This window comes from Monodelphis domestica, chromosome 5, assembly GCF_027887165.1.
Source record: "Monodelphis domestica isolate mMonDom1 chromosome 5, mMonDom1.pri, whole genome shotgun sequence".
In the NCBI taxonomy this organism is placed as follows: domain Eukaryota; kingdom Metazoa; phylum Chordata; class Mammalia; order Didelphimorphia; family Didelphidae; genus Monodelphis; species Monodelphis domestica.
This window is the reverse complement of record NC_077231.1, coordinates 125,856,612-125,876,448: the sequence shown is the minus strand read 5'-3', so window position 1 is coordinate 125,876,448 and position 19,837 is coordinate 125,856,612. Positions and strand designations below refer to the sequence as shown.

At 36.3% G+C, this 19,837-nt stretch overlaps 1 protein-coding gene across 2 annotated transcripts in view; it reads left to right on the top strand.

Moving 5' to 3' along the window:
- Positions 1 to 19,837, top strand: part of RERG (RAS like estrogen regulated growth inhibitor) — a 123,865-nt gene that overhangs the window by 89,797 nt on the left and 14,231 nt on the right. For both annotated transcript variants that reach the window (XM_007503606.2, XM_056799293.1), the window contains exon 3: positions 19,114 to 19,170. In XM_007503606.2, the coding sequence (XP_007503668.1) occupies positions 19,114 to 19,170 (57 nt within the window). The remainder of the gene's footprint in view (positions 1 to 19,113; positions 19,171 to 19,837) is intronic.

Below are 19,837 nucleotides of genomic sequence, written 5' to 3'. Positions count from 1 at the left end.
CATCTCTCCTCAGTAGCTTCCTATGGCTCCCTCTAGAATCTTAATAAATTCTCAGTTTTGCATTCAAGCTCTTTAAGACCTTTCCCATCTGCTTACAAGTTGCTTCTTTTCATACCAGCCTCCTCTCTGTTCCCCACATCCTAACCTCCATCTAAGAATTCTGTGGCTCTGCTGGCTGTCCTGCATTTCCAGACTGCTTTCTCTTCTGACTTTATCTTCTTGGAATTTCCTTTACGAGCCTCTTCCTTAAAGTCTAAGCCCAAGAACTGCTTCCACACTGTCCTCCACATGTCAACCACTTCCCTGGAATGTTCCCACGCATGCACCTTGTAGGCACCCTTCTCCCTCCCAGGGCACACTCCTGGAGAGCAGGGGCTGGTTTCTAGCCCACCCCTCCCCCCTGCTTAGCACAGAGTTCATTTAGCATATAGTAAAACAGTGAACAAATGCTTGCTGATTAAGTTATTGAGCATTTCCACCACTAATAGCCATCTCTCAAAATAGAAACTTGCTTGGGTTTGAATGATCTGAAATAGTTCTCCTCTGGACAAGGTAGTCCACAGCCAGTGAACTTATTTCCATAGGTGGCACGAGCTTACATATTTCTATAATGAAGATTGATTGTGTAGTTTTAAAGATTTTCCCAACACTTATATCATGGATGATAACTAGTATCTTCTCTGTATTAAGAGATAGAAAGTTTCCTGTTGGTTTGGGGCTCTCTAGAGTATTCTTGTCCAAAGAATGATTCTTCATTTGTTTCAACTTGAGTTATCCACATTTTTACCGTTAGTATTCACTCCACTTTGTTTAGAGAGACATGATCTTACGAAGGCATAAAGAAGATAGGATGTTACAAAGTACCCTTTGTGTGGAAAACAAACTTTTATGGTAGAAAGTTTGTTCATTTTTAAACCCATATTTTAATTTTCTGAAATTGAACACCAGATCCACATCACAAATCATCTTAGCCTTTGTGGTCACAGACATAATTACGTGCTGTAAGTTAAGCTTCAAGGGGTGGGGGAACCCATTTTCTTAAAATAAGAATTGGCCTGAACGTCTATCCTCAAGTTTTACTGAAATAAATATAAACCTTTTCTGAGGTTTCAGGAAATTTGGCTTGTGAGCTGGCAAGGGTTAGTTTTTGTTGTTTGTTTGTTTGTTTGTTTTTAAGTAAATGTCAAGAGGTAAAAAAGTGGTGTGTATCTGGTTGATTGTTTTGTGCTGTTTGTTTTTTCAGAGCATTTGGATAGAAAACAAATTTAGAAAGTAATGTAAAATCCAGGAAATGAGGCCATTATGATAATGTGTCTAAGTTGATTTGCTGCTGAGCTGATCCAACTATATTTGGATGCCAGGCTTATCCAGATAAGAGTAGAATTATTGAAGGCCAAATCCCTAGAGGCAAACAACTTGGGAGGCCTCTTGTCTAGAAACTTAAGGACTAGCCCTGGCCCAGCCACTAATTTGAATGCAATATTCAAGCAATCACATGCTTCATATGCATTAGAGAAAGGACAGTTTATCTCTTCAAATTTTTATACTAAGGAAGAGTAAGTCAGAATACTTTAATTCTAGAATCTTATCAGTATACTTTTTTTCCTCATTTATCTAAGCAAAGTGACTTTTCTTTCCATTTGCTGAACATGTCACTGCACTAGAATGATCCCTGTGTAAATTCTAGCTTTGCTACTTAATACCTTTTTATTTGAGTGAGCCATTTTATTTTATTGGGCCTCAGTTTTCTCATCTTAAAATGAGAAGGCTGGATAACAAGGTCTCCAGGATTCCTTTCAGCCCCAAATTCTACAAATGTTTAAAACCCTGAGGCTGTTCAATAACTTTCTAGAAGTTAAATACTGAAGGGTACCAAGAGTCCACTCAGAGATCCATTTGTCCCATTTAGTGTGCTCCCTTGAAACAAAATAGGAGCTAGTAAAAATTTTTCAGTGGTTATGTCTTCTGTGACACAACTAATTTAACTGAATTTTATAAGTGGGTAGATCTCACCTCTCTTGCATGGGCCTGGGAGTTGGCTTGATCATTCACAGAACAAATCAGTGAGGGGTTCTAGGAGGAAGCAGCCACTGTAACAATTGATTATCTTAGCATTCAGGTGCAACCCTAGTTTGGAGAATCCGCTTCTGCTTCTACACTGAGACCTGACCTGTGTGCTTGCCATTTAAGGAGTCAGCCAAGAGGACTCCATCAATTCTTCATCCAAAATGTTTGCTAAACACAATCAAAGAAAGTATAATAATAATATACGATTCTATCCATAAACATAGGCTCACTCTCCTACCATTAGAGGCGGTGTCTGCAAGAGGGAACAGACATAAAGAGAATGCAAGCTCTGAAGCAGGGTGCCCTCTGTTGTCATGGATGGATAGACCTCTCCTTTCTTGTCTGCTCCCCCAGCCCCACTCCTGAGCCCCTCCACACTCCCAACACACAGGATCGTTCTTGTGCTATCCATTTATCTCAGACCACTCCTCAGCTGTGCTGCTGAAATAATGTAATATGCTTCCAATGAAAGCAAAAACCCTAAACCTGGGATCTGCAGCCCTTTTCTGAATTTGTACCTTGTCCAGACTTCTGGGATTTGTACCTCTTATGCAGGAGGTAATAATAGGGTCAGACTCAGTCTTCATTTAGTCTGTTTTGTTTGTTGGCTCTAAGTTTTCTTCCAAGCCTAACGTGATCATTTCTGCAGTCAGTTCTTCTGAGCTCAGCTCTTCTTTTGCTCCATGAGCTATGGGTTATCTTTGTGTTCTAGGCTACCGCTTCCCAAAGTAGGTTCTTTTCAGGGAGATAACTCACCTCTTTCCCATAAGATAAACCAAAATCCAAATTTCTGCAAATAAAACTATAACCAGGTATTATACATTTGTCCTATAGTCACCAAACAGTCCTGGAGGCCAGGTTTTCTCAGTTATCAACCTCAATGTTCTCACATCGATCAGATGCAAATTCAATAATAATAATTATAACTTTTGTTGTGGTTCAGTTGTTGGTTCAGTTATTCAGTCATGTCCAACTCTTCATGACCCCATAGATCATGGCATACCAAGTTCTTCTATCCTCCATTATTTTCAGACGTCTGTCCAAGCTCAAGCTGTTTGTTTCCATGACACTATTTATCCATCTCTTTCTTCCTGTGCTATGCCCTTCTCCATTTGCTTTCAATCTTTTCCAACATCAGAGATTTTTTCCAATAACTTCTGTCTTCTCATCATGTGACTTAAGTATTTAAGCTTCATCTTCAGTGTTTGTCCTTCCAATGAATACTCTGAATTAATTTCTCTATGTACTAATTGATTTGATTTCCATGCTCTCCAAGGATCTCTCAAAAGTCCTGCAGCACCATAATTTGAGAGTATTGATATTGTGACCCCCAAGTTTCCTTAGAGGGCAGCTCTTGTAGCCATTTTTCTGCTACTGGAAAAACCATACTTTTCACTAGACAGACCTTCATTAGCAAGGTGATATCTCTTCTTTTTAGTTATCCAGATTTGACTTAATTATCCTTCTATGAAGAAAACATCTTTTCATGTCATAACTATAGTTGCCATTTGCAGTGATTTCTGAACCCAAATATGTGAAATCTGATACTGCTTCCATTTCTTCTCCCTCTATTTGCCAGAAAGTGAGCCAATTGCCATGATCCTTTTTTTATGTTAAGCTTTAAGCCAGTTTTTAGACTCCTCTTTCCCATTCATCAAGAGGTTTCTTAATTTCTCATTTTCTGCCATCAGAGTGGTATTGTCTGCATATTTGAGATTGTTGAAATCTCTCTTGGCAACCTCAATTCCAGCTATTGATTTGTTCAGCCTGGCATTTCACATGTTGAACTCTGCAAATAAGTTAAATAAATAAGGTAACAATAGACAGCCTTGTCATATTTCTTTCCCAATCTTAAACCAATCAGTTGTTCCATGTTCAGTTCTAAGAGTTGCTTCTTGATCCATATATAGGTTCCTCTGGAGACAAGTAAGATGATACAGTACTCTCATCTCTTTGAGGACTTGTCACATTTTGTGGTGATCCACACAAAGACTTTAGTGTAGTCAATGAAGTAGTAGATGTTTTTCTCGAACTCCTTTGCTTTCTTCCTTATCTAGCAAATGTTACCAGTTTGGTCTCTAGTTCCTCTGCTGCTCTTTTGGTTCTAGGTTCACATATTGTCTATATGTGAAAGGGAACATTTCATTACATTATATTTCTATGAAATGTCTATGATTGTTCTAAATGGAGTGTTCACTTCTCAGAATTATCTTTCATAAGTTGTTCCTTTCATTTTGTTATGCCATAAAGGAACTGACCATTTCTATTTAATTTCCTCTTTATTTTTTATGTAAAGAACACAGACCTAGTATAAACATACTCTTAAATACTTTTAGTAGGAGTAACTATTACATTTTTTTTGTAGTGGTAACCATCAAAACCTCAATATTATTATCACTATCTGGCATTTAATAGGCTGTGACAGGTCCTGGAGATAGATAGTAGTTATCTACCTTCAAGGAGCTTATATCTTCTACTGGAAAAGACAGCATGTGTGTTTATGTATGTGTTTATAAAAGGATGTACAAAAATCTTAGTGGTTTTAAGCAAATATGTGTGAGAGATTTGACTTGTAAAGGATTATATGTGACTATGTGTTTACATAAGTGTGTAAACTATCCACAGTCATTTAAACATATATGTAAACATATATATGTGCATGTATGTATATATGCCACCCACACATTTGAAAATAAATTCAGGCAATGTCAGCCGAGAGGATCAGGAGATCCTCTGTGGGAAACAAAGCTGGAGCTTAACTTTTCAAATACTAGGGATTCTCAGAGGTGTGGGCACAAGCTAAAACATATCCTTGCTTTAGTTCTCCAGAGATCAGAGATTGGCACTGGTTCAGATACCCTCCCTAGTTATTCATGATCCAAGGCTAAGAGCTGGTCCCCTCTCCTGATATCAAGCTACAATGACTTAGTGCCTAGGAGAAGTTGTAAATATTTGTGTTTTCTGTGCAAGGGACAGTAGAGTGTTGTGATTATAATAAGCACTTTTCTGTTTGCCTCTTTATCATCCCTTGAATATTCCCTCTCTCTTCTCAGCTTCTCCCCTTGCTCTTCAGATTTACCTTCTTCCTATATAATGCCCTATTTCTGTGGTCACTCATCTTTTTTCATTTTAAATAAGCTATACTTTTCCAGGGCTATACTCTATCCATGGATCTCATTCTGTCACATCTCTGTGTCAAATTTCCTCCTGCATCCAGGTCTTTTGCTCATCTTGCTTGTTCCTCAAATAAAAAAAGTACAGAAATAACTAATACCGTTCTTCCCAATACTTCCAGTTCCCTCATGCTCTAATGTTGCCTTTTTTCCTCCTGGAAAGAATAACAACTGGAAAAATGGAGGAAAATTAGAGGAGGGGGGATGGCAAAGGTGTTGGAATGCTAGATATGTTGAGCTTAAGAGAGAAAGTCTTCTCTGTTCACCAGCTCTATGACCACTATCATCACAATGAAAGTATCCTATCCAAATGTCTCTGGGTAATTTTGTCAGGATCGTTTCTTTATTCTTGTCATACCCTACCTTGTCTTAAACTTATATATGTGTCCTCTCCTCCCTGGTAGGTTGTTCCCAAGTAGGGACTCTTAAACTTTGTTTCCCCTGCATCTAAAACAGTACCTTATATATAGCAGGCACTTATTAATGTTTTTTAATTACAATGAATTCTCTTTACGTCATCACTACCATTTGGATTTGTAGGTGGCCATGTAGCAGTTAGTGCTACTGTTGCATTACTGAAGGGAGACTGTTTTCTTATTTCTGTTTAAGAAATATACAAGATTGGTTTTTTTAATAGGAAAATTCCATTTGAAGACATTCTATTGCTTATCACATTCTTTGTGTTTGATGTCATCTTTCCTCTCATTTGCTGGAGTTTTTCATGAGGAAATGAAAGAAACTTTCTGTCCTCAGAGTTTGTTTTCTTATTTTCTGAAATTCAGATTCCCACTGGTTGCCATGGTGTCTGACTGTAGATGTTCTCATGGCTAAAGGGGAACAAGTCCAGCTGTATTAGGGATTGAATAATGATAGCAAACACTTGGGGTTCAAAAATTATACTTCTCAGAGTTCTTAGAAAACTTTTCTCCTTGGGTTTTAAACCTAAATATAAATTACAAAGATAAATTTCATCCACATTAAACTGATTAGTTTCCAACTAAACCATTAAAAGGCATTTTGTGGTATTTGGTTTCCCAGAAATTGCAGAACTCTTGATATTTAAAATAAAACTATTAATACTTTCTACAGGAAAGGATGTACCTCAGACCAAGAGAATAAGTTCTGTGGTAAATCGCTGCAGTGATTTTAAAAAAGTTATCTCTAGGTTTATTGTCATCATCTTATAAGGACATTACTTTGGAATGTTGTCATCTCTGTAATGAGTACTTTGGCATTAGTTGAGTGTTTTTGGTGATTTATACATGAGTATAAGGAATAAGACTGGAGAATGTCATGGCAGCAATAACTAATCATGGAAGAAGGCATTGTGACAATTTTCAAATATGCTATTTTGATTCAGTGATACCTCAGAAACTTTGTTAATTGCATTGAAGAATACCCTATCCAGGGATCCACATCATAGTCCAATCAAACCTCCCCATCCTTTTCCACGTCTTCTATAAATCCTCCATAGAGGATTCACCCAACATAAGAGAGATTTTCTTCCACTTCTCTTGATGTTGTAAAGATAACAGTTGAGCATGTGGGCTGTCTTTCAAGTCATCCTTTGTTTTTGATAAATAACTGACCTATCAGTTTTTTAGGCAAATGATTTTCAATATTATTTACATTGTATTTTGTGAGAAATGTTTGTTTATATTCATGTGCCTGTGGGTGACCCTTGAATTTAATTTTGGAGAAACTGTTATACTCTAGAGCTCAGTCAGACAGTGCCACCAGAAGAATATTTTCATTAAAAAGATAAATCCTTATTTCAGAAAAAAATCTTGAATCATTAAAAGCATTGTACATATTGCCAAAGGCAATCTGTTCTGCTCTTCTGAGGTTTGTTCATCATCTATTCCTCTATCTAAGATTAGGCATGAACCAGTTTTATGAGCTTTCAAACCATGAGCTAACCATTTGGTCTTGACGGTTTTACTATAGACTGCATGTGGTAATCTAGACAACAGCCATTTTTCATTCTCTTGGTTTTTACTGTGTGGATAATTGGATCAAATTCTTTTGAGCGCTTCTGGACTTCATTTAGTAGACTGTTTCAGGGCTTAATGCAATATCGCCTATAAACATTATCATCTGGAACACCTTTCCATCTGAATCTCTTCCATTTGAACTTTGTACTAGACTTTCAACATGAAGGTATCAAATATCTTTGAAAAGATATTCTCCTTGTCTTATTTCTTGCCAGGTATTAATAATCAGATCATTGTCTAACAAGGTTACATCTGTTGCCACATCCTCAAGGAATCTTGTACAACTTTGACATTTGCATGTGAGTTGTCTTTTTTGTAATATAGTAGAATATAAGATTCTTGAGGGCAGGAACCATCTCTGGTTTTGTCTTTGTATTTCCATCACCTAATACATTGCCTTGCACACACACACACACACACACACAGTAGGTTCTTAATAAATGCTTTTGGGAAGGGATTCATTTGAAAAGCTTTTTTAAAAGATTTCTCTTTCCAGTGAATAATGTTTGGAAATGACCAAATAAAACAATGTTAAAAAAAAAAGATTTCTCTCAACTAGATCAAATATTTATCTAAGTATAGTGACATCATTGAGTCTTTACACTTTTTAGTTAGTTGTATGATGACAAAAATGCATATTCTGTGGAATATTATTTAAAGAAGTCTTCCTCTTACCTTTTTTAAAAAATCAAAGCCCTTACCTTCCATCTTAGAATCTCTACTATGTATTGGTTCAAAGGCAGAGAGTGGTAAGGGCTAGGCAATGGAGGTTAAGTGACTTGCCCAAGGTCACACATGTAGGAAGTGTCTGAGGCCAGATTTGAACCTAGGACCTCCTATCTTTAGGTCTGGGTTTCAATCCATTGAGCCACCCAGCTGCCTCCCCCCTTTACCCTTTCATGCTTCAATAAGGATGCCCTTAATGACTAAAGATTTTGTAGAGAATCTATGGGAATGGAAAAGTAGATATATGACTTTTTGGTAACAAAGAAAACTGATATTTATCCCATAGTTTAGTAAAAAAAATAAAAATAGCAAAAATTATATTCTAATTTTAAAATTTCAAAGGATTTTATGTATATAATTTAATACAAGGATCAATTTAGAATGCATAAAGCATTTGTTAGCATTAAAATAACTATATTTCTACATAATTTATTTCCTTTGTTATCCTATGTGTTTTATTTTATACATTTAATAACATTCTAAGATGTCATCACTAGATTGTCAAAGTGCATGGTACAAAAAAAAAAAGGATTTAATTTAATTAAAGGCATCTCGTTGAAGTGGCTAGAGCACTAAACTTGCCATCAGGAAGACCTGATTTTGAATACTGCCTCAGACTCTTGCTAGCTCTGGGCAAGTCACTCAATGTCACCTTCAGTTTCCTCATCTGTAAAATGGTGGTGATGGGTTTGTTATGATGACCAATTGTAATAACAGGTAAAACACTGTATAAGTCTTGGTTATTTGTATCTTTCCTTCCTCTACTTTTAGAATCATGCCCCTCAGTGTTCTCAAAACTCTTTCAGCTCTAGAATGGACCTCATCTATATGACACTGATCTAATCCCAGCTGCTGTGGATTTTCTTTAATGCCATTTCTAATTACTCATTCAGAACATTTGGAGCTATGATGTCCCAGTCCAAATGTGGTTAAACTCCATTGGCATTAGCAGGAAAAGAAAGGTTTTTTTTTTTTTAATAATATCTTTACAGGTCATCTCCCTTTCTCATTTTATTATCTGTCAAATGAGCTATCTGGCACATAGTAGGCTTTTAATAAATGCTTGTTCTCTTCCTTTTCCCATCCTGTTTCATTCCCAAATGCCCTCTGAATGACTTTGCTCAGCTGGGTTTGTTGCCAGACTTTCCATAAATTTGTTTTTCCCTCCACTACCTCTTAGTGATTGATGAGGCAATATTTTCTACAGTCATCCACCATTCTCCACTGGAAGATATTACAGCTAGGTTTATATTCTAAATTGGTGTTGCCCTTGGCTGCCATCTCTCTCCAGTTGGCAAGTAAATCTTATGCTGACTGGCAGAGTAGGTTTCCAGACTCCCTTGGTCTTCATGTTGTAGTGATTGATTTTACATTAAATATATCCCTTTAGGAAACAGTGATGGTCTATGCTGGTGGCTTTTTCCTTTTATCCATTCCTCTCTGTATATCTCTTTTTCTCTCTTTTTGGGGAGAGGGAACATCAACACACCACTTCATTATGTTATGGAGATGACTGGATTCCAGAAGGTTATCCCATCAGGGTACAAGCTCTAGCTGATTCTATCATTAGGGAAAGTGTTCATACACAGTCTCAGCAGCAAGTTGTGTGCTTTTTTAGGATCAACCCAGGCCTCTCAATCACAGTTTATAAACTATCTTTACAAAAGTAGAGAAAGTCTGCCTTAATTGTTGTAGAATGGCCCAACCAGAACAGATTAAACTAAGAATCTAGGAGTTTTTAGAACATCTATAAGATATAACATAGCTATTGGCACTCTAAATGTGAGTTCCAGGTTCAGTGATCAATGACTGGGCAAATTACTAGGAATTGAATTATATTAATACTGATATCCTCTTTATAATTAAAAACAGAAAAAGGACGTTATAATTAAATGGAAGGATTTCGCGTAGGTTCCCTTGGAAAAATAACAAATAAAGGAGTTCATTGTGTTGGTTTTCTCATTTACCCACATGCAAAAAGACATCTGACATTTTATCAACAAAAATTGTAGTCAGTGCTCATGCTAAGTTTGCATAATATGCATGATAAATTTGTGTACCATGAAAATAATCAGATTATTCACCATCTTTGCAGAGGTAGAATTTTTGTAGAAAAACAAAACGAGAACTTGATAAAGCCATCCAAAGCAAAATTATGTATATTTGTTATAAAAGCTTTATTTTTCTTCTTTTTCTTTTAAATTGAAGTTGGCATAGAAAGGAGAGAAAATAAATGTTTATTAATTAAAAGCAAAACAAAATGGAAAGAAAATCCTCCAAAGCAGATCAACATATATTTTGCTATGTAGTGACTTAAGTCCAAAAATAGGAATAAGTGAGGATAGCAAGGAGTAATTGGAAAATATGATTTCTGAAAATGAGAGGCCTGAACCTCATGAATTACACAGAAGATTCATGTCTATATATCATTTGCTTACTTATTTGATAAAAATAATAATAACATACTGTGCATGGCAAGCACCACATATTATCATATGTGTGCACACATACACACACAAGTGAAATTGGTTCTATTTCAGCAGATAGGAAGTGACTCATTACTGATGTGGGAGTCATTCCTGAAGCAGCCGTCCATACAATATGACAAGCTATGTTAGAGCAAAGATCAGAATTAGCACAAGCATGCCCAGCTCTTCCCCATTCTTGAAAAAATCTTCCCTTGACCTTACCATGGCCTCGAGCTACGTCCTGTAGCTATCATTTCTTTCACAGTCAAACTCTCAGAAACATCTGTCTGGACACGTTGCCTTCATTTTCTCACCTTCAACTCAGTTTTTAACCTCTTTCCATCTGGCTTCTGTCCCCGCCATTCAAACTGTAACTGCTTGTTCCAAGGTTTCCAGTGGTGTTAAACCCAAAGGCCCTTTATGTTATCGTCCTTTTTAAACTCTCCATAGAATGTTGCCCCTGTTGACTTCCCCCTCCTCCTGAATACTTTCTCCTTGGGTTTTCACAATTCTACTTAACCATCTTCATGTCCTGCTTCCATGTGTGAGTTGACTCTGGGATAATGTCCTTTCTTCTGATCTCTGGGTTTTCATGGCATAACTACCTCCAGGTTTTCCTTCTTCTATCACACCATGCCACAGTCTTCTTTACTGGCTCATTCTCCATAGTGTCTCCTGACTGAGAATTCCTCATGGCTCTGTGCTGGGCTCTCTTCTCTTCCACACCCTTTATTTCAGTAACCCCTTAGTTTTAACTTTCATCTCAACACAAATGTCATATGTACAAACATATATATATATATATAAACCCATGTATGTATATGTACACACACATGTGTGTATATATAATTAAATATTCTACCTGAGAGCTTCAGTCTCACATCACCAGTTGCCTATTTGCCGTTTCAAATTGGATACTACAGAGATATCAAATTCATTATCTCTTCCCCAAAAACCTCCATTCTTCCTGCATTCCCTTTGTCTGCCAAAGATCCACCATCCTTCCAGTCTCCCAGGTTTATAGCCTTGGCATTGTTCTTGACTCTTTAGTCTTTAGCTGATAACTTTGCCATTTCTCTTTCTGTCTCTCACATCTGCAGCTAAGCCTTTCTCCCTGCTCACATAGCTACCACCGGAGTTGAAGGACTCTTCACCTCATGTCTAGATTATTACAAAGCTTCCTAAGCAGTTTCCTTGCCTCGTCCTCCACAGTTGCAGACCATCATACACACTGCTGCTCAAGTACAATACAGGACTCCCCTGCTCAGTCAACTCCAGGGGTTTCCTATTGCCTCTAGATTAAACTGTAAACTCTTTTTAGTTTTCTAGACATTTCACAACCTAGCCCCCATCTTCCCTTTTCAACACCATTGGACATGACTCCCCTTCTTCCCTCCCCACAGTATGCCATCCAGTTTCTTTCTGGGCCTCACACAGGACATTGCATTTGCTATCTAAACGTGTGCCTTTTCACTGGCTGCCCCACATTCCTGGCATGCACTTGCTCCTTACTTCTGCCTTATAAAGTCTTTCTCTTCCTTTAAGATGAATTTCAGGTACCAGCTTCTGCATAAAGCCTTTCCTGCTCCTCCAGCCACTCTAGTGTGCTCTTTCCCACACTATCTTGTATTTATTCTTTGTATGTTACATATTTGTATTTATTTACTTTATATTTATCCTGTATATTTTTATATGTACTTGTCTTCTCCATTAGAATATATGCTTTTTCAGAGGCTGGATTATTTAATTTTTTGTATTTGTCTCCCCAAACCTAGTGCTTAGTGCTTGGCAAATAGGTAGCGCTTAATAAATATATGTTGATTAATTGACTAAATTGCTTTTTAATTGCTCTCATTACCTCTAATTTCTTATCTTCTCTAATCCATTCAGTACATGGCTGCCAAATGGATTCCAAAAGCACTGCTCTGACCATTTTACATCCATCTCCTTCCCACTCAGGAAATTTCAGTGGCTTTTCATTACATAGGGGAAAAAAGAAATACAAACTTCTATTTGGCATTTAAATCCCTTTACAATCTGGCTCCAGCCTCCCTTTCCACACTATCCCTTCCTGATGTGTTTTATGGATTCCAGCCAAACAGTTTATGTGACTTTGTGTTTTCTTCCACTGTACCTTGATAAAGGCTGTGCCTCATGCCTAGAATGCCCTTCTTCCTTGTCTCAACCTCTTGGAACCCTAATGGTGTCAAGGATTCCTGATTATCCCCTTTGCATATGTTTGTCATATAGCCTGTATTTGCTTATCTATGAAGGGAATGCCTTTCCCTACTCCCTACCCCAGTTACCTATGAATTCATTGAGAGAAGGAACTGTCTTATATTTGTGTTTCTCATCCTTAGTCCTTAATGCATTGGCTGGGATGCAGTAAACATTTCACAAATGTTTAATACATATTTATCCAGCCTATAGGGTACTTGGAAAATAGACACAAACTGTTGGTGGGACTCTTAAAAGCCTTCCCAACATTATAGAAAGTGTCTGAGCCTGGGTTCTTCTGGTTTAACCTTTAAGGACCTGGAGTCTCACCTCTCTCCTAGGCGAGGCACTAGAACAAGGCTTTAACCTGTTTTCCTCTAAAGTTCAGCCTTATTAGATTCGGCCCAATATTCTGAGCTGCCAGGGTCTTCTTAGATATTAATTTTTCATCCAGTATGTTAACAGTCCTTCCTAGTATTGGGCCATCAGTTGAGCTGATAAAAGTCCCATCAACATACCTTTATTCACATCAGGGATAAGAATGTGAAACAAAACCAGGCCAGATCCAGATCCATTTCTGAGTCTTTCAAACTGACATTGCACAATTAGTGATGACCTTTTGAGTTTGATCATTTAACCAATTTGGGGTATACTCAATTGTATTGCCAACCATAGGAATAGGATGACAGATATTATGTCAAGTGCTTTGCAACAATCTGGGGAAACGATTTCCATTCACATTGTTCCTCTAATTGACCAGACTAGGTCACCTCTGATTTTTATACAGAGGTGGACAAGACAGTGATATGAGTACTTTTCATATTAATTATTAAAAAGTATTATAAATTCATGCTTTTTGTAATAGAAAGTTGCATACAGGATATGAAGGCAGTTTTATATTAAAATCAAAGATAGCATAATGAAATGCCAAAGGGCATTTGAGACACTTGTGTAAGTTATTTAACTCTTTAAAAATATTAATGTATGACCTAGTGTGACATATTTAGGTTTTTTTCCTTAATGACGCTTGCTAAGTGTTTAACTACTGCAAAAACATGGCTTTAACATGGACATCAAATAATAATTCAACATTTTTGTGCTTACTGTTTTTTTTTATTTCAGTTCCATATTCTCTTCCTCACTTCACATCTTCCTTACCCCATGATAAGACAAGAAATATGATACATTTGAAGTCATACAAAACATATTTCCCCATTGGTCATATTGCTAAGGTAGCCATATTTTATACACGTGCATATATTTAATAAGGAAACAGTTCAACAGCAAAAAGAAAAAGAGAAAAAAGAAAAGAAAATCCATGAGGCACCAGTGCAGAGGAGGGTAACTGAGTGACCTAAGCAGAAGGATGCAGGGCCAGGATTGGGAAGATATATGATGGGGAGGGCAATGGGAATAGAGCAAATATTTGTAAAGATAGCAACATATGTTTTTGAAATACAGGACTGACTGGAAAAGCACATGCTGCTTTGCTTGCAGCCAACCTTCTGAACAGATCTTATGGAATAGAGATAAAGATCTTGTAAATAGTGGGAGGGAAGACAAATGAACATGGATCCTAAGGGAAAGAATGGAAATGTGGATCCCCAGATCAGCAGCAGGAAGAAATTGGGATATAGTTCCTAAAAGGTGCTTCTACATCCTCAGAAAAGGCAGTCATTTATAGAGTACATACTCTGTGCCACACTGAGCATTGTAATGGAAGTAGAAAGGAAAGAGAAGCACAAAAGGCAACAGAAGACCTGAAAAATAAAGTAAAACAAATATACTTCAATCTACACTCAGAGTTCATCAGTTCTTTCTCCAGAGGTAGATAGCGTTTTCCATCATAAGTGCTTTGGAATTGACTTTGAATATTGTATTGATCAGAGTAGTTAAATCTTCCATAGTTCATTGTGGTTATAATATTTCCATTACTGGGTACAGTGTTCTACTTCCACTCATTTTACTTTGCATCAACTCATACACAAATTCTCATTGTTCTGAGGCCATTCTCTTCATCATTTCCTAGAAAATAGTATTCCATCACAATCACATGCCATAGTTAGTTGAATCATTCCCCAGTTGATGGGCATCCATCCCCTCAGTTTCCAACTCTTTGCCAACTCAAAAAGAGCTTCTATAAATATTTCTGTATGGATTCTTTTCCTTTTCCTTTGAGCTCTGTGGGGTACAGACAACAATGTCACTAGGACAATATCACTATTTTATAACCCTTTAGACATCATTCCAAATTATTCTCCAGAATAGTTGGAGCAGTTCATAGCTCTACCAAAAGTGCGTTAGTATTCCTATTTTTCTACATCCCTCCAGAATTTATCATTTTCCTTTTATGTTAGCCAATCTCCTAGGTGTGAGGTAAGAAATACCTATTTTACCTTCCATGATCCTTTTCTTTTTCTTTTTCTTATTTAGTCATGACCTCTTCTCTAATTTATAGATCTAGCAGTTATTTTTTTTGTATGCTTCCCTAATTTGCTTATGATATCTTTTATGTTTAAATCATGAACCTATTTGAAATTTATCATGATATATAGTGTGAGATGTTAATCTATGCCTCTTTTCTGCCACATTGCTTTTCAGTTTTCCCCAAAATTATTGTCAAATAGTTTAATGGGATTTCCAGATTTATCAAATACTAGGTTACTGTGTTCATTCACTTCTGTATATTGTCTACCTAATCTATTCCATTGATCCACCATCCAATTTTTTAACTGGTATGAGATTGTTTTGAAGATTACCACTTTTTATAATATAATTCTGAAACTGCGAGGACCTCTTTCTTTTATTTTCCATTAAAATCTTTGATATCTTGACATTTTGCTCCTCCAGATGAATTTTATTATTATTTTTGCTCTCTTTAAAATAATTTTTGGTTGTTTGGAATGGCACTGGATAAGTAAATTAATTTAAGTAGCACTGTCATTTTTATTATATTGGTTCAGCTTACCTATGAGCAATTAATAATTTTCCAATTGTGTAAAACTATCATTTGTATGCAGTGTTCTGTAATTGTGTTCATGTAATTTCTTTGTGTGTATAATAATTTATCATTTAATAATAGGTACAGAAAATTTTTATTCATCTTGAGACTTTCCACCCTAAATGGAAAAATCTGGAATTTTTAATTGATTTATCCCAAATGAGGAAAGTCATTTAAGCCTTGAAAAATATAGGAACAATTATCTGTCTTGTATGTGAATAATCAACAAGGAGAAAGAAGTTAAAAACAGAGTTAACTATTAAAGCCAGCATTTTACATTGTGTTGATCTAGCTGAAATAGTCTGTGCCATTCTTACAATGCATTTTGTTTCAAACTCAAATAGTTTTCAAACAAAAATATAAATATTTGATTTGTTTAAGTACATATATGTTTGTTGAATAAGAATATTCAGAATACATATATAGCCTCGCTTATTCATAGGTTATTTATGTAGTAGATTTAACTTCCTGGAACATAGCTGAGAACCTGGAAATCATTCTTTAAAAAGCACTCTCTGAAGAACCAAAATATATGTCAGGAAAACATGGGGTGGCAAGGGTGGGGAGTGGTTTATAGGAAGGATGTAGCTAGGCATGGGCATAATAATGCCAGTAAGAATTGGTAGGTGACAACAGAGAAGGCAGAAAAAGCCTTCTAAAATAGTTTCAAGAATTTCAAAGACTTATCATGCCTGAAACTCTTTAGTGTTTGTTCCTTAAGGCATCACTATACATTTGAGTAATGTTATAAACAATATTAAAAGGAATTTTCATAATGATGGCAGTGAAATTTAAGGTTAATTTAAGTTTGGAATACTCTGTATTAAAAGGAAGGGAAGAAATTTAATGTAGTAAAAAAATTAGAAGAGAAAGGTAACTTTGGAAAAATTTGCAGTGTTTCCTGATAAAAGTTTCATATCCATCATAGGAATAGTGATATATTAAATGCCTAGATAATTTGGGCAATGCACTTCTTTAGTCATCAATTCAGGCTCCCATAGAAGCTCACAGTTTTAATAGTATAATATAAGAAATTTATAAAAATTTTATAATATTAAGAGCCATTTCTCCAACAGATATTTATAGTTTTCAAATAAAGAAATCCAAGCTGTCAACAATCATGAGAAAATACTCTAAATCACTCATAAATACCAATTAAATCAACTTTCAAGTTCTGGCTCAGAATTTTTGAACTGGCAAAAATGACAGAAGAGTAAGATCACAAATATTGGAGGGACTATGGAAAAACAGGTACTTTGGTGGAGTTGTAAATTGGTCAAGCCATTCTGGAAAATAATTTAGTAATAAGCCTGGGAAGTTAGAAGACTTTATATACCCTCTGATTCAGTTATACCGCTACTAGACCTATACCCCTAAAGAAATTTTAAAAAAGAAGAGAATCTATAGATATACAAATATTTATAGCAGTTTTTTATGGATGCCCAAAATTAGAAACTAAGAAGATGGCCTCTCATTGGGCAACAAATAAATTTTGGTAGATTAGCATAATGGAATATTGTACCATAAGAAATAATAAAGTAGAAAATTTCAGAGGAAACTGGGAACATCTCTATGAACTGGTGCAGAGAGAAGTGAAATAGAAACAGGAGGACAATTTAAACAATGATAACATTATAGAGAAAAACAACTTTGAAAGGCTTTGAAAAACTGATGAATTCAATGATAATCCATAAGTACAAAAGACCAAAGATTAAACATGTACCACCTTGTTAGAGAGAACTGATGAACTTAAAATGAAGAAAGAAACATGCATTTTCAGACATGAATTAGTGTAGGAATTTTTTTTGCTCAACTATCCAGGTATGTATTAAGGGCTTTATTTTTCAGGAAAACAAAGTTCTTCAGAGGAGGGTGGATATAATGGAACAGATTATTGGAGATACTTAATAATAGAAAAATAAAAACAACGTAATAGAGAAATGTGTTTGGAAAATGGCTATAATCTTAAAAGTCAGATTTTAGTTTCCTACATAGACAATAAATGAAGTGCTACTTTAGTTGAATTATTCCCATTAGTAATCTTTTAACCAAAATTTATTTTGTGAAAAAAATATTTCACCTCTGATAATGCTACTTTAATTATTAATATTAATGCTGCATCTTAAATGGATATATAATTCTGCTCAGATTACTTAAAGAACATGTCTCAAGAGTCTGCAGTAACTGACTTCCTATCCCAAGTCTGCTTACCATGAAAAGGACCAAAGCATCTTGGAACTCACCACCTCTAGCATTATTAATATTTTGCCTCAAATGAAGTCAATACTTTCTGTGATAGGACACAATGTTATTTTTCAGACCTAATCAACTGGTCCTGAACCTTTTAAGTCAAAGTATTTTAGGGTCAATTTCAGAAGGTTCCTGTGACAGCTTTCCTCTGCCTTGCAGCGTTATCATTACTCAGGACTAACTTTATAGTTTCCCTCATCTAAACAGAGAATATCTGAGATATATGTACCATTTCCATAAGTATCCTTTAATAACCAATACATTTCATACCTGATTCAGTAGTGTGAGAAACTTTTCAGCTGATGCAGCTCATAGCTCCCTTCATGAATTCTTGTCACCAACAAAATAATTCATCACCCATTTTTTGGTGATAAAAATCATATTAGCCTATTAAGGAATGCAGAGTTTAAAATCAGTTTTTTGGTTTTTTTTTGCCTTTGAGAATATGCACACATTTCTCTGTGTTCTTAGACCCGCCCCCATTCTAGGTGAAACAGTTCTTGGTGATATATGTCATTTAAAAAAAAATTTTTTTAACTTTCTGTCTTCATAACAACTTTAAGTCAGAAGGGCCAGGACTTAGGCGATAGGAGCTAAGTGACTTGCCCAGGGTCACACAGCAAGGAAGTGGCTGAGGCCACAGTTGAATCCAGGATTTCCTATCTCCAGGCTGCCTGGATTCTTGCCGGTGTAATGATCACATGCACTGCTGGCTAATCTGTTTTTGAATTTATGTGGTAATTGTCTTTAAAATCCACTTAACATTACTTGAATGACAAAGATTATTCCACCATTTTGAAATCCTGGATCTTTTTGTCCATTTTGCTTTTAGCTACATGTCATCAGTAAGGCCAACTAGTGGTCTCAGCATGAAATAGTATCAGCTGCCATCTTTCTGTCCCCATCAGCGCTTTACAGAGGATGGAAGGACTTTGTGCTACTAAGATTGCTTGTGTGCAGAATCATCTGGATCTCTGAAGAGAGGATTAGCTCCCAAGTGCTTTAATATGTGCTTTTGACCCATTAAATACAGCAGCTTTAATTATGATTAAATTTTGATCCAAAATGGGACCAAGATAAGAAAGTATTTGGATGAGGCAAACCAATGAGACATTGCCATTGCAGATAGCCAGCACACAGAGGCAAATGTCCATATTTTCTTTACAAGATTATCAAGTTTTTAAATTGTAATGAAACATCTCTTCTTTCTTCCACAGCTCTGGTGGTGAGATTTCTGACCAAAAGGTTCATCTGGGAATATGACCCAACCCTTGGTATGTTCATATTCATAGTAACTTTTTTTTTATTTAAAAAAAACATTGCTTCAGTATCCTTTATGTCATTCTCTCGTCCCTAGTCTTTGGATCTTCACCCCCCAATCCTACTTTAGAGGCTCATTATGATCCCACGGTAACCCTGTGTTCTCAGCAATGATGCCCTTGGAGGGTAAGTTGTGTCAGTCCTTAAATGTGGAAAGGCTTCAAGGATGCTTTGTCCATAAGCATTCATCACGTCTTCCCGTGTTCCTGGCACTGTGCCGAGCCCAGGAATACAAAGAAAGGCAGTGTCCCTCTGGCCAGGAGCTCACCTCACACTCTGGTCCAGATGCGACGGACACACAGAAAAATTGGAGAGAGTCTGCATGAACTCAAGTCTTCCTGCCTCTAAAATCTAGGGCGCTATCCACTGTGCTGGCTATCTCCGAGCAAAGAAAAGGTCTTACATACAATGAAGAATTACAACCGAGTAAGAGATTGTCAAGAAGAATCTCCAGAAAAGCAGAATTAATTCTGCAATAACTCTAACTAGAATCCCAAAGGAGTGGAATCCACTCATTCTTTCCCCTGGATATCAACCTCAACTGCAGAACAGTTTGCTGATGTAATTTCTTCACCTGCGCCTACAAAATGTCTAAAGTGTTTTGGGAAGCAGCGGCATGAA